At 39.1% G+C, this 27581-nt stretch overlaps 1 protein-coding gene across 1 annotated transcript in view; it reads left to right on the top strand.

Annotated features, from left to right (window-relative positions):
- Positions 1-27581, top strand: part of LOC133608924 (thrombospondin type-1 domain-containing protein 4-like) — a 75516-nt gene that overhangs the window by 42232 nt on the left and 5703 nt on the right. Inside the window, exons 8-15 of the mRNA XM_061964578.1 lie at positions 14937-15141; positions 20321-20496; positions 20567-20657; positions 20726-20863; positions 20924-21053; positions 24171-24375; positions 24438-24611; positions 27155-27328. Of these exons, the coding sequence (XP_061820562.1) occupies positions 14937-15141; positions 20321-20496; positions 20567-20657; positions 20726-20863; positions 20924-21053; positions 24171-24375; positions 24438-24611; positions 27155-27328 (1293 nt within the window). The remainder of the gene's footprint in view (positions 1-14936; positions 15142-20320; positions 20497-20566; positions 20658-20725; positions 20864-20923; positions 21054-24170; positions 24376-24437; positions 24612-27154; positions 27329-27581) is intronic.

The following is a 27581-nucleotide window of genomic DNA, read 5'->3' as shown; positions in this document are numbered from 1 at the left end:
CTATACACCTTCAAATCTCCGCTGTCGTGTGTGTGTTCTTGTATTTCTACCCTTCTTGAGACGTCAACAAGGAAAATTACCTTCCATATGAGAACCGGTGAACAAGTTAGGACATAAATCATGGTCCCAAAACAGAAAACCATTGCATCTAATAGAGAAATCTATCAAAATTAGGGTGGTCCCAAAATGGAGGGATTATTTAAATTGACTGTGTGTCGGATTTAAAAGTGCTCCCCCTCTGGTCAACATACGAAATAACAAGCGTGCGTAAAAAATTTAAGTGCTCCCCCTCTGGCCAACATATGTAATAACAAGTGTGTGTCCATCCATCCATCCATCTTCTTCCGCTTATCCGAGGTCGGGTCGCGGGGGCAGCAGCTTAAGCAGGGAAGCCCAGACTTCCCTCTCCCCAGCCACTTCGTCCAGCTCCTCCCGGGGGATCCCGAGGCGTTCCCAGGCCAGCCGGGAGACATAGTCTTCCCAGCGTGTCCTGGGTCTTCCCCGTGGCCTCCTACCGGTCGGACGTGCCCGAAACACCTTCCTAGGGAGGCGTTCGGGTGGCATCCTGACCAGATGCCCGAACCACCTCATCTGGCTCCTCTCGATGTGGAGGAGCAGCGGCTTTACTTTGAGCTCCCCCCGAATGACAGAGCTTCTCACCCTATCTCTAAGGGAGAGCCCCGCCACTCGGCGGAGGAAACTCATTTCGGCCGCTTGTACCCGTGATCTTGTCCTTTCGGTCATGACCCAAAGCTCATGACCATAGGTGAGGTTGGTAACGTAGATCGACCGGTAAATCGAGAGCTTTGCCTTCCGGCTCAGCTCCTTCTTCACCACAACGGATCGATACAGCGTCCGCATTACTGAAGACGCCGCACCGATCCGCCTGTCGATCTCACCATCCACTCTTCCCCCACTCGTGAACAAGACTCCGAGGTACTTGAACTCCTCCACTTGGGGCAAGATCTCCTCCCCAACCCGGAGATGGCACTCCACCCTTTTCCGGGAGAGAACCATGGACTCGGACTTGGAGGTGCTGATTCCCATCCCAGTCGCTTCACACTCGGCTGCGAACCGATCCAGTGAGAGCTGAAGATCCTGGCCAGATGAAGCCATCAGGACCACATCATCTGCAAATAGCAGTGACCTAATCCTGCAGCCACCAAACCAGATCCCCTCAACGCCCTGACTGCGCCTAGAAATTCTGTCCATAAAGGTTATGAACAGAATCGGTGACAAAGGGCAGCCTTGGCGGAGTCCAACCCTCACTGGAAACATGTCCGACTTACTGCCGGCAATGCGGACCAAGCTCTGACACTGATTATACAGGGAGCGAACTGCCACAATAAGACAGTCCGTTACCCCATACTCTCTGAGCACTCCCCACAGGACTTCCCGGGGTACATGGTCGAATGCCTTCTCCAAGTCCACAAAGCACATGTAGACTGGTTGGGCAAACTCCCATGCACCCTCAAGGACCCTGCCGAGAGTATAGAGCTGGTCCACAGTTCCACGACCAGGACGAAAACCACACTGTTCCTCTTGAATCCAAGGTTCGACTATCCGGCGTAGCCTCCTCTCCAGTACACCTGAATAGACCTTACCGGGAAGGCTGAGGAGTGTGATCCCACGATAGTTGGAACACACCCTCCGGTTCCCCTTCTTAAAGAGAGGAACCACCACCCCGGTCTGCCAATCCAGAGGTACCGCCCCCGATGTCCACGCGATGTTGCAGAGTCTTGTCAACCAAGACAGCCCCACAACATCCAGAGCCTTAAGGAACTCCGGGCGGATCTCATCCACCGAGGAGCTTTTTAACTACCTCGGCAACCTCAGCCCCAGAAATAGGAGAGCCCACCACAGATTCCCCAGGCCCTGCTTCCTTATAGGAAGACGTGCTGGTAGGATTGAGGAGGTCTTCGAAGTATTCCCTCCACCGATCCACAACATCCGCAGTCGAGGTCAGCAGAGCACCATCCCCACCATACACGGTGTTGACACTGCACTGCTTCCCCTTCCTGAGGCGGCGGATGGTGGTCCAGAATTGCTTCGAAGCCGTCCGGAAGTCTTTTTCCATGGCCTCCCCGAACTCCTCCCATGTCCGAGTTTTTGCCTCCGCGACCGCTGAAGCCGCACACCGCTTGGCCTGTCGGTACCTGTCTGCTGCCTCAGGAGTCCCATGAGCCAAAAGAACCCGATAGGACTCCTTCTTCAGCCTGACGGCATCCCTCACCGCCGGCGTCCACCAACGGGTTCTAGGATTACCGCCACGACAGGCACCAACCACCTTGCGGCCACAGCTCCAATCGGCCGCCTCGACAATAGAGGTACGGAACATTGTCCACTCGGACTCAATGTCCAGCACCTCCCTCGTGACATGTTCAAAGTTCTTCCGGAGGTGGGAGTTGAAACTCTATCTGACAGGAGACTCTGCCAGGCGTTCCCAGCAAACCCTCACAATGCGTTTGGGCCTGCCAGGTCTGTCCGGCATCCTCCCCCACCATCGCAGCCAACTCACCACCAGGTGGTGATCGGTAGAAAGCTCCGCCCCTCTCTTCACCCGAGTGTCCAAAACATGAGGCCGCAAATCCGATGACACAACTACAAAGTCGATCATGGAACTGCGGCCTAGGGTGTCCTGGTGCCAAGTGCACATATGGACACCCTTATGTTTGAACATGGTGTTTGTTATCGACAATCTGTGACAAGCACAAAAGTCCAATAACAAAACACCACTCGGGTTCAGATCTGGGCGGCCATTCTTCCCAATCACACCTCTCCAGGTTTCACTGTCGCTGCCAACATGAGCGTTGAAGTCCCCCAGTAGAACGAGGGAATCACCCGGGGGAGCACTCTCCAGTACTCCCTCGAGTGAATCCAAAAAGGGTGGGTACTCTGAGCTGCTGTTTGGCGCGTAAACGCAAACAACAGTCAGGACCCGTCCCCCCACCCGAAGGCGGAGGGAAGCTACCCTCTCGTCCACCGGGTTGAACTCCAACGTGCAGGCTTTGAGCCGAGGGGCAACAAGAATTGCCACCCCAGCCCGTCGCCTCTCACTGCCGGCAACGCCAGAGTGGAAGAGAGTCCAGCCCCTCTCAAGAGAAGTGGTTCCAGAGCCCTTACTGTGCGTCGAAGTGAGTCCGACTATATCTAGCCGGAACTTCTCCACCTCACGCACTAGCTCAGGCTCCTTCCCCCCCAGCGAAGTGACGTTCCACGTCCCAAGAGCCAGCTTATGTAGCCGAGGATCGGACCGCCAAGTGCCCTGCCCTCGGCTGCCGCCCAGCTCACACTGCACCCGACCTCTATGGCCCCTGCTATGGGTGGTGAGCCCATTGGAGGGGGGACCCACGTTGCCTCTTCGGGCTGTGCCCGGCCGGGCGCCATGGGGACAGGCCCGGCCACCAGGCGCTCGCCATCGTGCCCCACCTCCGGGCCTGGCTCCAGAGGGGGGCCCCGGTGACCCGCGTCCGGGCGAGGGAAATCTGGGTCCTTGGTTTGTGTTCTTCATCGAGGTCTTCGAGCTGCTCTTTGTCTGATCCCTCACCTAGGACCAGTTTGTCTTGGGAGACCCTACCAGGGGGCATAAAAACCCCCGGACAACATAGCTCCTAGGATCATTGGGACACGCAAACTCCTTTACCACGGTAAGGTGGCAGCTCAGAGAGGAGACAAGTGTGTGTAAGAAATTGAAATGCGTATATAGAGACATACTTTAACAACTTGAAGTAAATAATTAAGATTGAAAACCAATTACAAACTAAAAATTCAAAAAAAAGTCTTTTTCTCACAATGTGTCGACTTTTTTCTTATAAAATTGGGAACAATTTCTCATATTCTTTCTGTTTTTGTAATACTGCAATGTTTTCATGTAAAATTATAACTTTTTTTATGTAAAATGATTACTTTTTATTGCAAAATGGTGACATTTGTCATATAAAATTCTGACTTATATCACAATATTGCCAATTTTTTTGTCGTTCTTGTAAAATAGTGACATTTTTTGAGTAAAATTATGACTTTTGTCATAATTTCTCAAATAAAATTCTGATTATTATTAAAATATTGCCGAAATTTTCAAGTTTTCTTATAAAATTTAAACTTTTGTCGAGTAAAAGTACAACTCTTTTCATAAAATTGCCAAAATCTTAAGCTTTTCTTGCATAATTGCAACTGTTATTGAGTAAAATTCCAACTTTTATCATAATATTGCACAAATGTTCAATTTTTCTTGTAAAATGTTGACTTGCGTTGAGTAAAATGACGACTTTTATTATAATACTCCCAAAATTCTAAGTTTTTCTTGTGAAATTGTGACCTTTTTCTTGTGAAATTCCAACTAATTTTTCACAACAAGCTTTTTTATATTTGCATAGTATGCATATATTATTAATGTTGTAAATACAAATCTTTATATACCTAGAAAGGGTGGTCCTAAAGAGGTAGGCATTTTTCAGAAGTCTCAAGAAGGTAAGAAATACAAGAATGTGTGTGTGTGTGTGTGTGTGCCTTGTGGGAAAAATACCCCGTCAGGATTTAGGTTTAAGACAGTGTTATTCTTTTCCAGAGTAAACTAGGAGCCGCACATAACCATTTCCAGATGAAGGTGGGATCTAGCGAGGTTTTAAAAAAAGAAAATATAAAACCCCTCTAGGGTTCTTGCAAAGAAGGCGGATGGCAGCTGGCAGCAACCCACTGGGAGAAAGTCACTCATGTGGTAAAGAGCGGAGTTTTTCTTCCATAAAAAAACATATTGAGGTTTCTCTTTTAGGGTTTGTTAAAATAGCGACATCAGCGACACCTCTGTTTTTTTGGTTTTTTTTACAATGCATTCTGAAGTGACGATTCAGCCACAGATTTGAGTTTTGAAAAATACAATTAGAGCCGGTGTTTGTACCTTACCCCTTGTGTGGTGTTCGGGTCTCTGGGACCCGTTTTCATTTTTTATTAAGACTCACTGACTTTGGCTCATTTTCTGTGAATAACATATATCAGAATACATATTTAATGACCACACACCATACACCCCCCCTACACATTTCTATTACATATAAGATGTCCGGGTCCACTGGACCCGGGGCTAATAGAAGTGTGGAAATTGATGTTCTGTGTACCACACACACACACACACACACACACACACACACACACACACACACACACACACACACACACACACACACACGCACACACACACAGGAGGAGGACAGAGTGTAGGTACACAGAACATCAGAGGGTCAAATGTGCGAGAAAATGAGAGCAGACAGTGTTGACAAACAATGTTGCAACCTTGTGTGGGAACCGCAGGTGCAGAAACACAAAAGAAGAATCCCTGTGGGATGCAGACACTGGCAGACAAATTTTCCGTGCAACGTTCATATTGTTGTTACTTAGCCAGCGTTTGTGGGTCTGATGGACCCCTTGCATTACTGAACAGATGTTTATTGTTAAACATCTGTTCTGTATTTTAACATAAAAGTGTTTGATTGTGAGGTATTAAAAGCCACAAATTGCAACGGGTCCATCAGACCCACAAACGAGCTGAGTAAAAACAATATGAAAATTACACAAGGGTTACTAGCATATAGGGATGGGAATCAAACACCGGTTCTTGTTCGGAATCGGCTCTGAGTGTATCAATTCCTTGGAATCACTCGCCAGTTTTTCAAACCATTCCCTTATCAATGACAGTGGTTGGGAATGACGTCGTGACGCAACACGCTTAGTGATGTCAGAAAGCAAAAGGGCGGCAAACGCTCGAGAGTTGGCTTCATTTTACAAGAAACGATTGCGACAGCGCTGCTTGTAATAAAATCGCCATGTAAAATTGCTAATGCAAACAGTAGCCCGTCTATGCCAAGTCCAATGTAAATTAGCATCAAGCTAGCACGTCTTTGAAAAGTGGAGCATTGTTTTACGTTTGAGCGTTTTTTTTCTCCCGATCATATTGCTTTGTTGGTGTTGAAAATGTCAACATTACTTCTCGGGAGTTTGGCTGAGTCCGCCCTAGTCTGCAAGCGGACGTATCGAAATATAGCACAGATTGATTTTACGAGAGCTGATTCCTGTCACGTGCGGGGTCGCAGCTCACTGCGGAGTCGTTCCTCCCAGATGTCCGGAGGACAGTGTGAGTGTCATGATCCGAGGTCCGGATCATGTTTTTGTTATGTTCTGTTAGTTTTGGACTCTTTTAGTTCCTGTTTGACACCTGAGTTTGGTTTGGTTGCCTCGGCTATTTATGATTTTCACCTGCCGTTGGTGTTCGGGACGCTCACCTGGCTCTAATCAAGAGACATTATTTAAGCCTGCCTTTGCCAGTCAGTCGTCCTGGTGTCATTGTTTGTCTCATGCCTTGCCAAGTAAGTCTTGCTAGTTTCATGCCACAGTTCCCTGAGGGTTCCAGGCCATAGTTTATGCTAAGTGTTTATTTCATGCAATTCCATAGTTTATGCTAAGTGTTTACCTCATGCCTTGCCAAGTAAGTTTTGTTTGTTCCATGCCATAGTTTATGCTATTTGTTCGCATCATGCCGTGTCCCTGTAAGTTTTGTTTGTTTCATGCCACGGTTTCGTGAAGTTCCATGTTTCCTGCGCTAAGTCTTTGCATTAGCTTCAAGTACGATCGGCATCTTGTTCCTTTGCCTTGTTTTCTGTTTTATACCTCAATGAGTGTAATTTAAGATTAAATCATGTTCCTACCTGCAAGTCCTGTCCGGAGTCGTCCGTTTGCATCCTTGGAGAACAAACCTTGCAGCAAGCTGTCGTGACAGAATGACGCCAGCACGACTGACTGGCAAAGGCAGGCTAAAATAATGTCTCTTGATTAGAGCCAGGTGAGCGTCCCGACCACCAGCGGCAGGTGAAAATCATAAGTAGCCGAGGCAACCAAACCAAACTCAGGTGTCAAACAGGAACTAAAAGAGTCCAAAACTAACAGAACATAACAAAAACATGATCTGGATTACGGATCATTACAGTGAGGTAGGAACATGATTTAATCCATAAAATCATACACAGTACAACATGCGGGAAACAAACAAAAGGGATGTGTGCTGATTGTACGCGGAAGCTCAGGCAAAAACCTAGCACAGGAATCGTACGTCAAGAAACAGGAATGTACCACGTAACGTGTTGCCTACAGCAAATAATGAAGCCAGGACGAGTGTGGCGAGAGAGGTGAATAAATAGCTCTCTGATTAGTGGTCGACAACAGGTGAGCGTGCCGACCACTAACCAGAGGCAGGTGAACCCAATTAATCCCCGTGGGAACTAAAACAAATCCAGAGGTGCACAAACAGGAACTAAGGGAGTCCAAAACTAACAGAAAATGACAAAACATGATCCGGGCCATGGATCATGACAATTCCTGGTTGGGAGAGTGGCCGGGCCAGAAACCTGAGCGTTCCTGGTTCGATCCCCATCTTCCACCAACCAAGTCACGTCCTTTGTGTCGTTGAGCAAGACTCCTACTCCTACCCAGTGGCCTAGTGGTTAGAGTGTCCGCCCTGAGATCGGTAGGTCGTGAGTTCAAACCCCGGCCGAGTCATACCAAAGACAAAAGATAAAAATGGGACCCATTACCTCCCTGCTTGGCACTCAGCATCAAGGGTTGAAATTGGGGGTTAAATCACCAAAAATTAGAGATGTCTGATAATATCGGGCTGCCGATATTATCGGCCGATAAATGCTTTAAAATGTAATATCGGAAATTATCGGTTTCAAAGTTATCGGTATCGGTTTCAAATAGTAAAATTTATGAGTTTTTAAAACGCCGCTGTGTACACGGACGTAGGGAGAAATACAGAGCGCCAATACACCTTAAAGGCACTGCCTTTGCGTTACTTGGTCAACAGCCATACTGAGGGTGGCCGTATAAACAACGTTAACACTGTTACAAATATGCGCCACACTGTGAACCCACACCAAACAAGAATGACAAACACATTTCGGGAGAACATCCGCACCGTAACACAACATAAACACAACAGAACAAATACCCAGAACCCCTTGCAGCACTAACTCTTCCGGGACACTACAATATACACCTCCCTCTACTCCCTACCCTCCCCCCCCCCACCTCAACCTCCTCATGCTCTCTCAGGGAGAGCATGTCCCAAATTCCAAGCTGCTGTTTTGAGGCATGTTAAAAAAAATAATGCACTTTGTGACTTCAATAATAAATATGGCAGTGCCATGTTGGCACTTTTTTCCATAACTTGAGTTGATTTATTTTGGAAAACCTTGTTACATTGTTTAATGCATCCAGCGGGGCATCACAACAAAATTAGGCATAATAATGTGTTAATTCCACGACTGTATATATCGGTATCGGTTGATATCGAAATCAGTAATTAAGAGTTGGACAATATCGGGATATCGGATTTCGGCAAAAAAGCCATTATCGGACATCTTTACCAACAATTATTCCCGGGCGTGGCACCGCTGCTGCCCACTGCTCCCCTCACCTCCCAGGGGGTGATGGGTCAAATGCAGAGGACACATTTCACTACACCTTTGAGTACCTTGAAGGTAGAAAAGCGCTATACAAGTATAACCTATTTCCATGAATTGATTAATGTGGACCCCGACTTAAACAAGTGGAAAAACTTATTGGGGTGTTACCATTTAGTGGTCAATTGTACGGAATATGTACTGAACTGTGCAATCTACTAATTAAAGTTTCAATCAATCAATCAATTTATCCTCAATGAAGCTCATTACAGAGTTATCAGTACTTCTGTAAACCACGGAGCAATGTTTTTTCTCGTCTTCTCTCACGTAAATGAGCTGCTAAGCTCGGATGAGTGGTCACTATCTTCCTAGCGTTAGTCTTCCTAAACGTCGGGTGTTGTTTGGATAGCGATGACGTTTTTGACTTCCCGTAAGAGCGTCTCTCTTAAAAGTGTCTGGTCATATGATATTTCATTGACAGGTCAGATAAAGGATGGACAGGATCACGCAGCTGGTTTTATCTTGTATAACTTTTGCACGTTTTCCTCGAGTCGCGTGTTCCTCGTCCAAGTGGCCGTGGACGACCTCGCCCGGTGACAGCGTTTGTTTTACGAGCGGAACGTTTTTCTCCATTTTCTTCAGATAAAAATGACTGAAGGGCTATTTATTAGTCATCATGTCAGTAACAGCTCCACACGGCTGCTTTTAGAGACTTTCACTTGGCTTTTTTTCCACCCTAAACTGGTGACTTTTTTTTCGAGCTGGAGGATCACATTTAAAACTGTTTGTTGAGCTGTGCCATTCCAGACTTGCTTCACTTTTTCTGCACTTTTATCTTTGCCTTCCTTTAAATCAGGAGTCGGTCGGCAACCCAAAACGTTGAAAGAGCCATATTGGACCACAAATACAAAAAAATGAATCGGTCTGGAACCGCAAAATATTAAAAGACTTATAAAAGTTCAAGTTAAAGTACCACACTAGATGTGGCGAAATTATTCTCTGCATTTGACCCATCACCCTTGATCACCCTCTGGGAGGTGAGGGGAGCAGTAAGCCGCAGCAGTGGCCGCGCCCGGGAATCATTTTTGGTGATTTAACCCCCAATTCCAACCCTTGATGCTGAGTGTCAATTAGCCTACTATCAAAATGACTTCAAAAGTCTTATATAAGTGTTATAATGAAGGCAACACATGATGCAAGTGTCTGTATTAGCCTACTATCAAAATGACTTCAAAAGTCTTATATAAGTGTTATAATGAAGACAACACATGATGTAAGTGTCTATATTAGCTATATTAGCCTACTATCAAAATGACTTCAAAAGTCTTATATAAGTGTTATAATGAAGGCAACACATGATGCAAGTGTCTGTATTAGCCTACTATCAAAATGACTTCAAAAGTCTTATATAAGTGTTATAATGAAGACAACACATGATGTAAGTGTCTATATTAGCTATATTAGCCTACTATCAAAATGACTTTCAAAGTCTTATATAAGTGTTATAATGAAGACAACACATGATATAAGTGTCTATATTAGCCTACTATCAAAATGACTTTAAAAGTCTTATAAAAGTGTTATAATGAAGGCAACACATGATGTACCGGTAAGTGTTTATATTAGCTATATTAGCCTACTATCAAAATGACTTTAGAAGTCTTATAAAAGTGTTATAATGAAGACAACACATGATGTAAGTGTCTATATTAGCTATATTAGCCTACTATCAAAATTACTTCAAAAGTCTCATATAAGTCTTATAATGAAGGCAACACATGACGTAGGTGTCTATATTAGCTTTATCAGCCTACTATCAAAATGACTTTAAAAGTCTTATAAAAGTGTTATACTGAAGACAACACATGATGTAAGTGTCTATATTAGCTATATTAGCCTACTATCAAAATGCCTTTAAAAGTCTTCTAAAAGTGTTATATTGAAGGCAACACATGATGTAAGTGTCTATATTAGCTATATTAGCCTACTATCAAAATGACTTTAAAAGTGTTATATAAGTGTTATGATGAAGGCAACACATGATGTAAGTGTCTATATTAGCTATATTAGCCTACTATCAAAATGACTTCAAAAGTCTTATATAGGTGTTATAATGATGGCAACACATGATGTAAGTGTCTATATTAGCTATATTAGCCTACTATCAAAATGACTTCAAAAGTCTTATATAAGTGTTATAATGAAGGCAACACATGATGTAAGTGTCTGTATTAGCCTACTATCAAAATGACTTCAAAAGTCTTATATAAGTGTTATAATGAAGACAATACATGATGTAAGTGTCTATATTAGCTATATTAGCCTACTATCAAAATGACTTTAAAAGTCTTATATAAGTGTTATAATGAAGGCAACACATGACGTAAGTGTCTATATTAGCTATATTAGCCTACTATCAAAATGACTTCAAAAGCATTATATAAGTGTTATAATGATGGCAACACATCATGTCAGTGTCTATATTAGCTATATTAGCCTATTATCAAAATGACTTTAAAAGTCTTATATAAGTGTCATAATGAAGGCAACACATGATGTAAGTGTCTATATTAGCTATATTAGCCTACTATCAAAATGACTTCAAAAGTCTTATATAAGTGTTATAATGAAGGCAACACATGACGTAGTTGTCTATATTAGCTATAATAGCCTACGATCAAAATTACTTCAAAAGTCTTATATAAGTGTTATAATGAAGGCAACACATGACGTAAGTGTCTATATTAGCTATATTAGCCTACTATCAAAATGACTTTAAAAGTCTTATATACATGTTATAATGAAGACAGCACATGATGTAAGTTGCTAATTAGCTATATTAGCCTACTATCAAAATGACCATGTGTCGGAGGCTGACGCAAATCTTCGTTGACAGAAATGTTGAAATATAATATTTATTCTACACATTTTTACAACATTGGAAAACATTAGTAAAACTTCTCAGAGTGTAAGATAACTCCTGAAAAGGTATAGGTGTTTGTTTACAAGTTTAAGGAAACGGCAGGCTGTCTTCTTCTAATGGATTTAGTACAATCTTTGCAAGCTGGGTAACATTTGCTGTGGTCTGGAACAACATGGCACCCAAACAACAGAAATGCAGCCAATATTACATACAGATAATGTGTCATGAGACATGCAAATATAAATTAGATACACAGAGGACATAAGTAAAGGATATTAAATGAGCTCAAATACAGCTACAAATGAGGCATAATGATGCAATATGTACATACAGCTAGCCTAAATAGCATGTTAGCATCGATTAGCTTACAGTCATGCACGGAGCAAATATGCCTGATTAGCACCCCACAAGAGTCATCAACGAAGCTCACCTTTGTGCATTCGCGCACAGTATAAAACGTTTGGTGGACAAAATGAGACAAAGAAGGAGTGGCATAAAACACGTCTTTCTGTGGCAGCGTCGGAGAAAGTTGTACATGTAAACAAACTGTTGAGTCACAGTCCACGCAACGGTGAGTTCAAGGGCCGCTGAAATTAATAGGACAAAACGGCGCTCGCCAAATCCTCTCATCATTATAAACACAAACATATTAAACAGTGGGCTTTATAACAAATAGGAAGGTTTGCGCTGCAAGAACTGAAATCTAAGTAAGATTAAATATCTCAAATAAGGGTGATATTTGCTTATTTTCTGTCTGATAAGATCATTCTTCTCACTAAGCAAATTTTATGTTAGAGTGTTTTACTTGTTTTAAGTGTTTTGCTCCTAAATGATCTCAGAAAGATATTACAGCTTGTTGCTGAGATTTGATGACCTATATTGAGTAAAACATGCTTGAAACTAGAATATCAAGTGTTGTGTCATCAACACTCACAAGTATAAAACTACTTTTTTAAAGTAATCATTTCTTATTTCAAGCATGAAAAAAAATAATCATGACTTTGACACAATTGTGTCTCATAATTAAAACAGATGACAGCCAAATGGACTTTGCTGTTTTATTTTCAGTGAAACAACAGAAAATACGTACTCATATAGTAGTACAGTTGCTATTAGTGAGAATATACTTATTTTAAGGTATTTTTGGGTTCATTGAGGTTAGCTAATTTTACTTGTTTTGGAAAGTCTTGACAAGCCAAATTTTCTTGTTCTACTGGCAGATAATTTTGCTTAGTTCAAATAAAATACCCCTAATTTTTGTATTTTTTTTTCTTGTTTTTGAACACTGACTTTTTGCAGTGTGTGTCTTGTTTCTCCTCCTACAGAAACCATATTACAACAGAAACATATTTTTCACCGCATTTTTTCCCCCCATATCCATACATATTTGAAAAAGCGCCGTGGAGCCACCACCGCGTCGCTAAAGAGCCGCATGAGGCTCTGGAGCCGCGGGTTGCTGACCCCCGCTCTAGATGATTAGTTCTTCCTTGGAAGGTGGCACTAAATGTTTGTTTTGTTCCTGTCAGGTTCAAACACCAAACTATCTATTAAACAAGACAAGAAGCAAGGAATCAGGCAGAGACAGAGTTTAATTTTGCTCATGAGGAGAGACGTACTGGGCTGCACACTCAGTTACAGTTTCACCCTACACTCTAAGGTACAGTCCCACGTGCTCCTCTATTTATTCGGGAGGTCCCTTGTTAAGATCACTGAGGCTGCTCCTGAAGGGAGGGGTAATGCAAGCAGCCCCCAGTAGACACAATACATGATTATTCAGAATGCAAATGTGCTGACACTCGTGATTTCGCCCTGTCTCGATTTTATCTGCGTTGAGGTACTCGATGTCCGTCCTTGGCTGTCAGCAGGCAGGGTCTGGAAACAAACTGTTGCTGCGAGACAACTCGCAATGGAAGATTACACGTTGTGCCTTCGCACAGATAGAAAAGTACAACTTCAGCACAATTGATGATAACTATAGCAACGGATTTAAGCATAAGAGTTGTGTGATAACTTATACATAATTATTCTAACAGTAAAGTTTCTGGATGATACATTTGATTATTTCTTATAGTGTTGTCCCGTTACCATAATGTATTTCAATACTTTTCAAAATAAAAAAATAATCATTATTGGCTTTATTTTCACAGGAAATCTTACGGTACATAAAAAATATGTTTAAAAAAAAATAATTGCAATTAAAGTAAAATTTTTGCATTAAATAACAAAGTCAGCTCCTCTTTAAGTAGTAAGTAAGCAAACAAACGCTCCTCAAATCTACTTGTTCATTTACTGTTAATATCTGCTTACTTTTTCTTTTAACATGTTCTATCTACACTTCTGTTAAAATGTAATAATCACTTATTTTTCTCTTCTTTGATACTTGACATTAGTTTTGGATGATACCACAAATTTGGGTATCAATCCGATACCAAGTCGTTACAGGATCATATTTTGGTCATTAGGACGTATTTCCTGACTTTATAAACATTACAAAAAAATGACAAAAGACTTTGTTGATAAAAAAAATATCAATGTAACCATTGTAGTATCGACTCTATACTACTCTTGTACTTGGTATCATTACAATCGAACCCATTTGTTTACATTCATTAGCGCTAGCTTGCTGTTAGCGGTTAGCTATCCTCCTGCGGTGTGTAGTGAAGCATGTTTAGCTATTCCTCGTCCTGCAGTGATAATGGTACTTGTAAGAAACTTACTTTATTAGTGATTTAGAAGTAGCTAAAACACTGTAGAAGGACGTTAGCAGCTCGCTAGCTATGCTTTAAAGAGTGTCTCCTCAGTGTTTATAGCTTCACTTTTATCATTAGCTTTGAAGCCAAAAAAAAAAACACCAGAACGTTCTACAGCGTCTTTCTCTACACTGTTTCTGCTTGTAAGGGCTCTGGGTGTGTGTTGACTCACATACATAGCATTACGTTGCGGAGCTAGGTGGCTACATGCTAGTATCTACCTGTTAATGTCCGTTGACATATCGTACTTACATTTGAATAATTTACATGATCCTGTTGACGTCGTCAGTGTCTTGGTTTGCGTTTGATTTCTGTTGGCGTGACCCCAACACGAAGAGACGGTAGACGAAGTGCGGAAAGGAATGTGTGTTATTTCGGACAAGGCAGGCACACCGTCAACTTTAGGGGGGTCATCCACATCTGCGGTCCTCTCCAAGGTTTCTCATTGTCATCCCACTGGGTTGAGTTTTTCCTTGCCCTGATGCGGGCTCTGAACTGAGGATGTCGTTGTGGCTTGTGCAGCCCTTTGAGACACTTGTGATTTAGGGCTATATAAATAAACATTGATTGATTGATAGTCAACAAACCAGTGTCGCTGGGGGATAAACGCCCCTGATTAGTGATTAGGGACAGGTGAGCCAGCCTAATTACCTAATCAAGAGCAGGTGAGGAGAAGCAGTGCTCATGCTACAGGCAAAGTGGCATCCCCTGATTTTTGGGACTGATAATGTTCCTCTCCAGTAATGTGCAATAAAAGGCAGTATGTTGTTGTTTATTGCTTGCATACATGGTGCAATCTGACTCTCTCCACAGAGTCCGGGCTGCGATGGTTACCTGGGCTCCGGGAGGGTGATGGACACCTGCGGCGTGTGCGGAGGCGACAACGCCACCTGCAGGTTGGTCTCGGGAGTCTTCCAGCACTCCCTGTCCAAGATCGGCTACCACAAGATCGCGGAGATCCCGCCGGGAGCCACCAAGATCAACGTGACGGAGATGGCCAAGAGTCGCAACTACCTAGGTGAGGGGAAATAAAGTGAGGGTTAAGTTAAGTTAACTTAAGTTAAGTTAAAGTAGCAATGATTGTCACACACACACTAGGTGTGGTGAAATGTGTCCTTTCCATTTGACCCATCCCCTTGTTCACCCCCTGGGAGGTGAGGGGAGCAGTGAGCAGCAGCGGTGGCCGCGCCCGGGAATCATTTTTGGTGATTTAGTTGCCAGTTGACAATTTATGATCCAGTTGTCAGCTAGCGATTAGCGCACCACTTGCCAGCTGTTTGGCTGCTAGCTGGTGATTAGCTTACGAGTTGCTGGATAGCGAATAGCGATTTATTTGTCCGCTAGCGATTAGCGCTCTAGTTGCCAGTTGACGATTAATGATCTAGTTGTCAGCTAGCGATTAACGCACCACTTGCCAGCTGTTTGGTTGCTAGCTAGTGATTAGCTTACGAGTTGCTGGATAGCGAATAGCAATTTATTTGTCAGCTTGCGATTAGCGCTCTAGTTGCCAGTTAGCAGTTAGTGCTCTCGTTGCCGGCTACTGATCGGCTCGCGAGTTGCCAGCTAGCGATTGGCGTACAAGTTTCAAGCCTAGCAATTAGAGCTCTAATTGCCAGATAGCGATTAGCGCACCGCTAGCCAGCTGTTTGGTTGCTAGCTAGTGATTAGCTTACTAGTTGCTGGATAAGGAAGAGCAATTTATTTGTCAGCTAGCGATTAGTGCTCTAGTTGCCAGTTGACAATTAATGATCTAGTTGTCAGCTAGCGATTAGCGCACCACTTGCCAGCTTTTTGGCTGCTAGCTAGTGATTAGCTTACGAGTTGCTGGATAGCGAACAGCGATTTATTCATCAGCTAGCGATTAGCGCTCTAGTTGCCAGTTGACAATTAATGATTTAGTTTTCAGATAGCGATTAGCGCACCACTTGCCAGCTGTTTGACTGCTAGCTAGTGATTAGTTTACGAGTTGCTGGATAGCGAATAACGATTTATTTGTCAGCTAGCGATTAGCGCTCTAGTTGCCAATTAGCGGTTAGTGCTTTCGTTGCCGGCTACTGATCGGCTCGCGAGTTGCCAGCTAGCGATTGGCGTACAAGTTTCAAGCCTAGCAATTAGAGTTGTAATTGCCAGCTAGCGATTAGCGCACCGCTTGTCAGCTGTTTGGTTGCTAGCTAGTGATTAGCTTACGAGTTGCTGGATAGCGAATAGCGATTTATTTGTCAGCTAGCGATTAGCGCTCTAGTTGCCAGTTGACAATTAATGATCTAGTTGTCGGCTAGCGATTAGCGCACCACTTGCCAGCTGTTTGGCTGCTAGCTAGTGATTATCTTACGAGTTGCTGGATAGCGAATAGCGATTTATTTGTCAGCTAGCGATTAGCGCTCCAGGTGCCAGTTAGCGGTTAGTGCTCTCGTTGCCGGCTACTGATCGGCTCGTGAGTTGCCAGCTAGCGATTGGCGTACAAGTTTCAAGCCTAGCAATTAGAGCTCTAATTGCCAGCTAGCGATTAGCACACCGCTTGCCAGCTGTTTGGTTGCTAGCTAGTGATTAGCTTCCTATTTGCTGGATAAGGAAGAGCGATTTATTTGTCAGCTAGCGATTAGCGCTCTAGTTGCCAGCTAGCAATTTGTGGACTAGTGACCAGCAAGCGATTGGTGCGTCTGTTGCCAGCTAGCAATTAGCGCTCTAATTGCCAGTTAGCGATAAGTTGTCTTGTTTATAGTTAGCGACTAGCGTGCTTGTGTCCTGCTAGCAATTAGCACTCTAGTTTCCAGCAAGCAGCGACCAGTTGCAAGCTAACAACTAGCGCTCTAGTTGCCAGCGAGCAATTAGGGCTCTAATTGCCATTTCTAAAAATCAGCTGTCTCGTTGCCAGTTGCTATCTTGCGATTAGTATGGGTGCTAGTTGCCAACTAGCGATTAGCATCACTACTGCTATTATTTGAATATATTAACATTGCACAATAACAAAGTACCTTTAGGACCAGTTTAAAATAAAACTATTTTTTTTTCTGCAAAAACATAAATAGGGGAAGGGGGTCCCTGCTCCATCAGTTTGGGGGTCCTTGGCCTGGACTTGATTGATTGGTTGAAACTTGTATTAGTAGATTACACAGTACAGTACATATTCCGTACAATTGACCACTAAATGGTAACACCCCAATAAGTTTTTCAACTTGTTTAAGTCGGGGTCCACGTTAATCAATTCATGGAAAAGAGCGATTAGCACCCAACCCCCCCACCGCTCCAGAACTAAAAAAATGTCTTACATCATAAATGGACCCCCACCCCACATATTCATGACTTCAATAAAACTCTTTTGTGCTTCTACTTCTCCACACACTCCTTTTAACGCCTGTGTAAAGTTACATTCCCAGTGTTTTTCTACTGGGGGGGGGGTTAAAGTCGCAAAAAACGTTGACGCTGATACAAAACGTCAGAATACTTCACTAGACAAAACTCAGTGTTTTCAAGTTCAGTGTTTACAAATTCAGTGTCGAAAAATGTGCTGCTTCAAAAAGCCAGAACGCTGTCACGTGACTTTAAACTCGACACGCCATTGGCTGCTTCTGAGACAGGATCAATTGCTTCAGTCTTAATTTATCGGAAGTGAGTCTTGCTTTTTGATGCAGCAAATTTTTTACACTGAATTTTTAGACACTGAAATTTTCAACACTGATTTTTTTATACCCTGAATATTTCTGCACTGAATTTTTATACACTGAATTTTTATACATTTAATTTTTTATACACCAAAATTTCATACACTGAATTTTTATACACTGAAATGTTTATGCACTGAATTTTTTTATACACTGAAATTCTAGACACTGAATTTTTTATCCACTGAATTTTTAAACACTGAAATTTTATACACTGAAATTTTTATTCACCAAATTTTTATACACTGAAATTTTAAACACTGAATTTTTAAACAGTGAATTTTTATACACTGAATTTTTTATACACCAAAATTTCATACACTGAATTTTTTATACACTGAATTTTTATACACTGAATTTTTTATACACCAAAATGTCATGTACTGAATTTTTCAACGGTGAATTTTTATACACTGAATTTTTTATTCACTGAATATTTATACACTGAATTTTTAAACACTGAGTTTTTATACACTGAATTTTTATACACTGGAATTCTATACACTGAATTTTTTATCCACTGAATTTTTAAACACTGAAATTTTATACACTGAATTTTTTATACACTGAAATTTTATACACTGAATTTTTTATACACTGAATTTTTATACACTGAATTTTTAAACACTGAATTTTTATACACTGAATTTTTAAACACTGAGTTTTTGTACACTAAAATTTTCAACACTGACTTTTTATACACTGAATTTTCATACTCTGAATTTTTATCCACTGAATTTTTTATCCACTGAATTTATAAACACTGAAATTTTATACATTGAATTTTTTATGCACTGAAATTTTATACACTGAATTTTTTATTCACCGAATTTTTATAGACTGAAATTTAAAACACTGCATTTTTAAACACTGAAATTTTCAACACTGAATTTTTATACACTGAATTTTTATACACTGAATTATTTATACACTGAAATTTCATATACTGAATTTTTATACACTAAAATTTCATACACTGAATTTTTTATTCACTGAATTTTTATACACTGAATTTTTTATACACCGAAATTTTCAACGGTGAATTTTTATACACTGAATTTTTTATACACGGAATATTTATACACTGAATTTTTAAACACTGAATTTTTATACACTGAATTTTTAAATACTGAATTTTTTATCCACTGAATTTATAAACACTGAAATTTTATACATTTAATTTTTTATGCACTGAAATTTTATACACTGAATTTTTTATTCACCGAATTTTTATACACTGAAATTTAAAACACTGCGTTTTTATACACTGAATTTTTTATACACGGAATATTTATACACTGAATTTTTAAACACTGAATTTTTATACACTGAATTTTTAAATACTGAATTTTTTATCCACTGAATTTATAAACACTGAAATTTTATACATTTAATTTTTTATGCACTGAAATTTTATACACTGAATTGTTTATACACTGAATTTTTATACACTGAATTTTTTGTACACTGAAATTTCATACACTGAATTTTTATACACCGAAATTTTCAACGGTGAATTTTTATACACTGAATTTTTTATACACGGAATATTTATACACTGAATTTTTAAACACTGAATTTTTATACACTGAATTTTTAAATACTGAATTTTTTTATCTACGCTGAAATTTTATACATTGAATTTTTTATGCACTGAAATTGTATACACTGAATTTTTAAACACTGAAATTTTCAACACTGAATTTTTATACACTGAATTTTTATACACTGAATTATTTATACACTGACATTTCATATACTGAATTTTTATACACTAAAATTTCATACACTGAAATTTTTATACACCGAAATTTCATACACTGAATTTTTATACACCGAAATTTTCAACGGGGAATTTTTATACACTGAATTTTTTATACACGGAATATTTATACACTGAATTTTTATACACTGAAATTTCATACACTGAATTTTTATACACCGAAATTTTCAACGGGGCATTTTTATACACTGAATTTTTTATACACGGAATATTTATACACTGAATTTTTAAACACTGAATTTTTATACACTGAATTTTTAAACACTGAATTTTTAAACACTGAATTTTTTATACATTGAATTTTTAAACACTGAAATTTTCATATAATGATTTTTTAAACACCAAACTTTTTATACACTGAAATTTTCAACACTGATTTTTTATACACAAAAATTTTATACACAGAATTTTTTGTTCACTGAATTTTTATACACTGAATTTTTAAACACTGACTTTTTATACACTGAATCTTTTATACACTAAATTCTTTTATGCAGAATTTTATTATACACTGAATTTTTATACATTGAAATGTTCAACGTTGCATTTTTATACATTTAATTTTTAAACATTACGTTTTTAAACACACGTCAACAAAATGTTTTTAACACACACACACACACACACGCACACATACACGCGCACACACACGCACACACACAAACAAAGATGAGTACTGAGGAGTCCCCACAGCCATGGCCGATAAAATCCCTGCTAGTAATTTTATTTTATTTTTTTTAAATCTCCCGCAGCGCTCCGAAGCCGATCAGGACGCTCCATCATCAATGGCAACTGGGCCATCGACCGCCCGGGGAAGTTCGAGGGCGGGGGCACCATGTTCACTTACCGCCGACCCAACGAGATCAGCAGCACCGCTGGCGAGTCCTTTCTGGCCGAGGGTCCCACCGATGAGATCCTGGATGTCTTTGTGAGAAATCAATAAAGTTCCACATTCAGACGTATTTGATGGGAAGAAATATCGCTCTGCTCTTCCACAGGTGATCTTCCAACAAGCCAACCCAGGTGTTCACTACGAGTACATGGTCCCCTCTGAGAGACATGGACACCAACCAAACCACACGCCTGAAGGTCAACTTCGCCCATGCAGCACATTTACCCATCATGCATTGCATTAAATCCCAGTCCCCGCATCTTAGGGAACGCAGTGAACGAGCAAGAATACCACCCGGCGGGCGGAGGGCGGTATCCCGCTACCGTCAAGCCCCCCAGACGCGAGAGGGACTACGAGTGGAAGATGGTTGGAACGAGCGAGTGCAGCGCCTCTTGTGGTAAAGGTAAGATAACGCTACTTGACGGTTTTCTTCCTCGGTTATCCTCCATCACGTGTCGCGTAGGTTCCAGGTATGCCGTCTTCCACTGCGTCCACCGACTGAACCGAGTCCAAGTTCAGGACACTTTCTGTGACAGCAACAGCAAACCAACACCGCAGGAAGAACCCTGCAACCTGGAGTCCTGCCCGGCATTGTGAGTGACAACAGAATCCATATTTAGCATATTATTTATTACCGTATTTTTCGGACTATAAGGCACACTTAAAATCCTTTCATTTTCTCAAAACTTGACAGTGCGCCTTATAAACCCGGTGCACCTAACGTACGGAATCATTTTGATTGTGCTTACCGACCTCGAAGCTATTTTATTTGGTGCATGGTGTCATGATAAGTGTGACCAGTAGATGGCAGTCACACATAAGAGATAGTGCAGACTACAATATGACTCAAGTAAACAATAATAATAATAATAATAGTAATATATTTTATTTGTAAAAAGCACTTTACATTGAGTAAACAACCTCAAAGTGCTACAGTGTATTAAAACAAATATAAAAAAATAAAAAGAGAATAAAAAATAAATACAAATAAAAACTACAACAGCCAAATAGCTAAAACTAGTATGCATATATCTAAAAAAAGGCTTTTTTAAAAAAAAATTTTTTTAAAGAAGGGTTTTTAAGCTTCACGGTGGAAGAGGGGTTAGTGCATCTGCCTCACAATACGAAGGTCCTGAGTAGTCTTGGGTTCAATCCCGGGCTCGGGATCTTTCTGTGTGGAGTTTTCATGTTCTCCCCGTGACTGCGTGGGTTCCCTCCGGGTACTCCGGCTTCCTCCCACCTCCAAAGACATGCACCTGGGGATAGGTTGATTGGCAACACTAAATGGTCCCTAGTGTGTGGATGTGAGTGTGAATGTTGTCTGTCTATCTGTGTTGGCCCTGCGATGAGGTGGCGACTTGTCCAGGGTGTACCCCGCCTTCCGCCCGATTGGAGCTGAGATAGGCTCCAGCGCCCCCCGCGACCCCAAAAGGGAATAAGCGGTAGAAAATGGATGGATGGATGGATGGATGGATGGATTAGTTTTTAAGCCTTTTTTAAAAGCATCCACAGTCTGTGGTGCCCTCAGGTGGTCAGGGAGAGCGTTCCACAGACTGGGAGCGGCAGAGCAGAAAGCCCGGTCTCCCATTGTTCGTAGCTTTGTCCTCGGAGGTTGGAGGAGCGGAGGTGTCGTGTGGAGGATTTGGGGGTGAGTAGTTCTTTGAGGTAGAGGGGGGCATTTCCATGAAGGCACTGGTGGGTTAATAGGGAGACTTTGAATTGAATCCTGAGTGAAACAGGAAGCCAGTGAAGGGATTTGAGAGTTGGTGTGATATGATCATATTTCCGCACGCTCTTTAGGATCCTAGCAGCACTATTCTGTACGTATTGTAGCTTCCGAATGTTTTTGCTGGGGATCCCGACAAGAAGTGCGTTGCAGTAGTATAGCCTGGCCTACTGCAACACCTAAACAACACCTAAAATGTTATATGTTCCATTGAAAATATAGAACATTACACACGGCGCTCAAAAATCTATCAACATGTTTTAGTACGACTTTGGTAAGCTATAAAGCCGCACCGTTTGATGGATTGTACTGTGCTTCAACATAGGAGTATTATTATGGTGTGTGTATAAGGTAAGACATATTATCTGACGTTTTGTCTTGCAATATTATGCAAAAGCAACTTTTCTTACCTTCCGGTACCTGCTGATCTGTATTTGGGATCTGCATAAGTCCTGAAAAATTGCGCACGTCGGCCTTTGTAGTCCGTGACGACACCGTAGACAATAAGCTTCTTCTTTTTCTCTATCTTCTTGTTATGGGACTTTCATCCTCCGCTGTTGCCATTTCTAATATAAAGTAGTGTAAAGTTCTTACTTACAGTATATCTGTCAGTAAACTCACCATGAAAGCGCTAAAACATACCGGTGTAGTGACTTAACTGTATTTTTTTTCTTTAAAAATGTAATATTTTTTATACATATTTAATTTATTGTAATATTTATTATACAAAAATATATGTTAAATCAGAAAAAAATGTGTTTAAAAAAAAAAAATCATAACGCGTTCATAAGTAGTTCATACTATTTAATACTTAAGAATTCATAATTGTTGTTAAATAATTACATTTTCTCATTATTATCTAAATAGATATTTATACAATAATACATGGTGTATATTAATATATAGAATATATAATGCAGTTTTTCTTAATGTATAATTAAGTATTTAAAAATTATTTTAAAAAGCAATTTTTTTAAATCTCACATGCTATACTGTAATATAGTATATAGATCATTGTATACATCTAATTTATTATACAGTACTATGTGCTATAGTGTAATACATTATGTTATTTCAGTGAAAGCATTTTTTGTGAAAAAATAAAAATAAAAAATAAGACTACAAAAATGTTTAGATCATTACAAATATATGTGTTTAAAACCATATTTTCCTCAGTTTTTTGCATTAATTAACACCAACACAAAAGTGTTTTTTACACTTTTGATGTTAAATGTTTTATATTAATTTGAAAAACAGTTATTTTAAGATCTGAAATGCTATTTAAAAAAATAGACTGTATAGGATTAAAAAAAGTTCAAATAACTTAACAAAAATACTATTTTGAATTAGTCCAAATTTACTTTAGATTTTTTATTTATTTATGTTCATTAAATGTTTTAAATTATTTGAAAGTAAAGCTATTTTAAAATTTCAAATGCTGTATTGTAAAATAGTGCAGTGTACAGATCATTTTTTTTTATTGTAATATATTTTTGTATTTTCAGTAATATAATATTTCTCTGTGGAAAAAGGTATAAAAATATGAAATGGTAAAAATGTTCAAATCATTTTGAATACTGATTTTATTTTTCACTTATTTTCATAAATAAAGTATTTAAAAAAAAAAAAGTTTGTCAAATTTAACATATACAAATTTACTTTTTGGACAATTCAAATATGTGATTAATAAATGTTTTAATTGTTTATCATTTAATTTACGATATTATTTACATTGTATTGTGTCAGAATTGTATTCATTATTATTATTTTGTTGTGGTGGAAAAAGTACAAAACATATGACTAAGAAACTCCAAAGTCTTGAGCCTCATGTATTCCTGATGCTTTCTGCAGTTGAGTAAACGATTCTATGAGGAAAAAAACCTGCCATCGTTCTTAATGTATTTTTTCTATTCATTTTTCTGGTAAAAACTCATTGGGAATAACATCTTTTTTGCAAGAGTGACCTTGTATTGACTTCCTTTAGTTGGGATATTGGCGAGTGGTCGGAATGCAGCAAGATGTGCGGCCTGGGCATGCAGCACCGCCAGGTCCTGTGTCGCCAGGTTTACGCCAACCACACCCTCAACGTGCACACCAGCCGCTGCAGCCACCTGGAACGGCCCGAAACCGCCGGCACCTGCCAGATGAAGATCTGCAGCGAGTGGCAGATCCGCTCGGAATGGAGCGCGGTAAGTGACGGCGTTCCTGTGTCTCAAGTATTTGCTGCAAAGTCTTTGTTGTGTGTCTGCAGTGCTCGGTGCCGTGCGGGCTGGGTCAGAGGTCACGGGAGGTTCGCTGTGTCAGCAATGTGGGCGACTTTGTTCCGGACGCAGAGTGCAACATGAACCTGCGGCCCGTCGACTTAGAGAACTGCGACATGGGAACCTGCGCCAAGAGCTGGTTCTACACTAACTGGGGCGCTAAGGTACTGGCCTCTTCATTAGGGACACCTGTGCCAACCTCAACAACATTCTGCCTTTACAAAGATAACACATCATACGTGTTGGCAGACAATCACAATGTATTCCACCTGACATCTCCAAAATCATTATTTTGTTCAAATTTCAATGAGTCAGGTGTTCAATAATCAATAAATGTATTATTGGACTTCTAGTTTGAACTGCATCAAGCTAAGATGTGTACCACTTATAAAGGGCATTTGACAGAATATTTAAAAAAACAACAACAACAAAAATATATTTTGATAAAAATAGGCTTATTAAAAAAATAAAAATTTTCATTATATATGTGTTTTAGCCTAAAAAATGTGTTCGCCACTACAACAGTGATGGGAATTTGACTCTATTGGTTTAACCAGCTCTGGAAAAAAAAAACTATCACGTAATGGATTATTTGTAATTAAAAAATATATACATTTAAAAAAAACAAAAAAACAACAACAAAAAAACAGTCATTCAATTAAAAATTGGATTTTACTAATATTTTTAAACAATTTTACATGGTAAAAAAAAAAAATACCCACTAGTCATGGGTATTTGCCTCTATTGGCTTAATCAGCTCTGGAAAAAAAATAACTATCACGTAATGGATTATTTGTAATTAAAAAAAAATATATATATATATATTTAAAAAAAAACAGTCACTCAATTAAAAATTATTCGATTTTACTAATATTTTTAAACAATTTTACATGGTAAAAAAATATTTACCCTCTAGTTATGGGTATTTGCCTATATTGGCTTAATCAGCTCTGGAAAAAAAAACTATCATGTAATTGATTATTTGTAATTAAAAATATATATATATTAAAAAAAAATTTGTCATTCAATAAAATTGTTTTCGATTTTACTAATATTTTTAAACAATTTTACATGGTAAATAAAAAAATATTTACCCACTAGTTATGAGTATTTGCCTCTATTGGCTTAATCAGCTCTGGGAAAAAAACAACTATATAATTGATTATTTGTAATTAAAAAAATATATATTACAAAAAAACAGTCATTTAATAAAAAAATATTCGATTTTACTAATATTTTTAAACTATTTTACATGGTAAATAAATAATATATTTACCCACTAGTTTTGGGTATTTGACTCAACAAACTACCTCCATTTAATCAATTTATTGTATTTATGAACTAATTGTATTGAATCACAGAGTAATCAATAGATACATAAAGTAAGCATTTAAAAAAATATTTAAAAAATTTATATTTCTACTGAAAAAAAAAACCCCAATATTCAGCCACTTGTTATGGCATTTTACAAAATTTTTAAGATTTTAATAAGTAACAATGAATTAGTTTACATTTTTTTCATATTTTTCAAACATGCATTCATAACCAAGAAAATGTTTAGCCACTAGTTATGGGCATTTGACCCTATTGACTAAATCAGCTATGAAGACAAATAGCAATCACATAATGGATTATTTACTATTTAAAAAATATTATATAAAAAAAAAATCTTATGAAATAAACATTTAATACAAATTTAAAACAATTCTACAGGAAAAAAAAAACCTATTCAGCCACTAGTTATATACTAGTTATATATTTGACTCGATTATCTCGATCGACTGTAGAGGAAATGAACACAGTTTAATCAATAAATTTGACAGATTTTTAAAAATGTAAATACATAACAATATTAATTTATTAAAATATGTTTAATACACATATTTATACCTAAAAACATGTTTGCCATTTGTCATTGGCATTTGAATGTATGCATTTAATCAGCTATGAAGAAAAATCATAATCATATCATTAATTAATATTTTATTTAGATTTTTAAAAAAAACAATCAATTAAGAAAAAAAATATTTTAGAAATATTTTTAAAACTATTTTGGATGTTAAAAAATAAAACTATTTATCGACTAGTTATGAGCCTTTAACCATTAACTATGGAAGAAATTAACACAATTTAAACAATTAATTCTACTTTTTAAACATAATTGTATTGAATTGGAGAACAATCAATTAATAAAAGTGTATATATACTGTACGTATTTTTAAAAAATATATATTTTTAATAAATATATATGTATATATATATATATATATATAACAAATATTTAAGCACTAGTTATGGGTAATTGATGCAATTTACTTGATCAGCTATGGATAACAATAACTATCATATCATCACTTCATTGTCATTTAGAAATTAATATATTTTACTAAAATTAATCATCAATTAGGACATTTTTTATATTTTTCTATGTATTTTTTCGAACTTATTATTTAAATCTATTTAAAAGTATTTAGCTACTAGAGCATTTGACCCAATATCTTTCATCAACCATAGAGGAAATAACACTAATGAATACATTTTTAAATATCATTTCTTATCAAAATCCAATGGCAATTTTAAAATGCCCTAAAAGATGCAACGTCGAAGGAGAACACTCGATTTGACGAAAGGTGATGTCCAGCGAGTGTATTCAGGTGTTTCTGTTCAGTAGAAGGCAGGAAGTGTAAACTGATAGTTTCCTCCACAGTGTTCCACTGAGTGCGGGATGGGCGTCCGTACGCGAGGCATCCTCTGCCTGACCAACCACATCAGCAGCCTGCCTTTGGAGGGCTGCGGAAGCGAGCGGCCCCCGCACACCCAGGTGTGCAACAACGGCCCCTGTGAGAACGCCATGGAGTGGTTCACCGGGCCCTGGAGTCAGGTAGCAACACCACATTATTAAATGTCCTCCATGAGTCTTCACCATGACGTGCAATGGAGTTTCTTCATCATATGTTTTACCTTTTCCACCACAACAAAATAATAATAATAATGAATACAATTATGATACATTACAATATAGCTGATATAATAAATTATATAATAAAAAATAATAAAATATTTTAAAAAACACAGTTTTGAAATTAAAATATTTAACAAACATATAAGCAAATTGTCCAAAAAGTGCACTTGTA

The sequence above is a fragment of the Nerophis lumbriciformis genome, linkage group LG06, assembly GCF_033978685.3.
Source record: "Nerophis lumbriciformis linkage group LG06, RoL_Nlum_v2.1, whole genome shotgun sequence".
Taxonomy (NCBI): domain Eukaryota; kingdom Metazoa; phylum Chordata; class Actinopteri; order Syngnathiformes; family Syngnathidae; genus Nerophis; species Nerophis lumbriciformis.
This window is presented reverse-complemented; position numbering and strand designations above follow the sequence as displayed.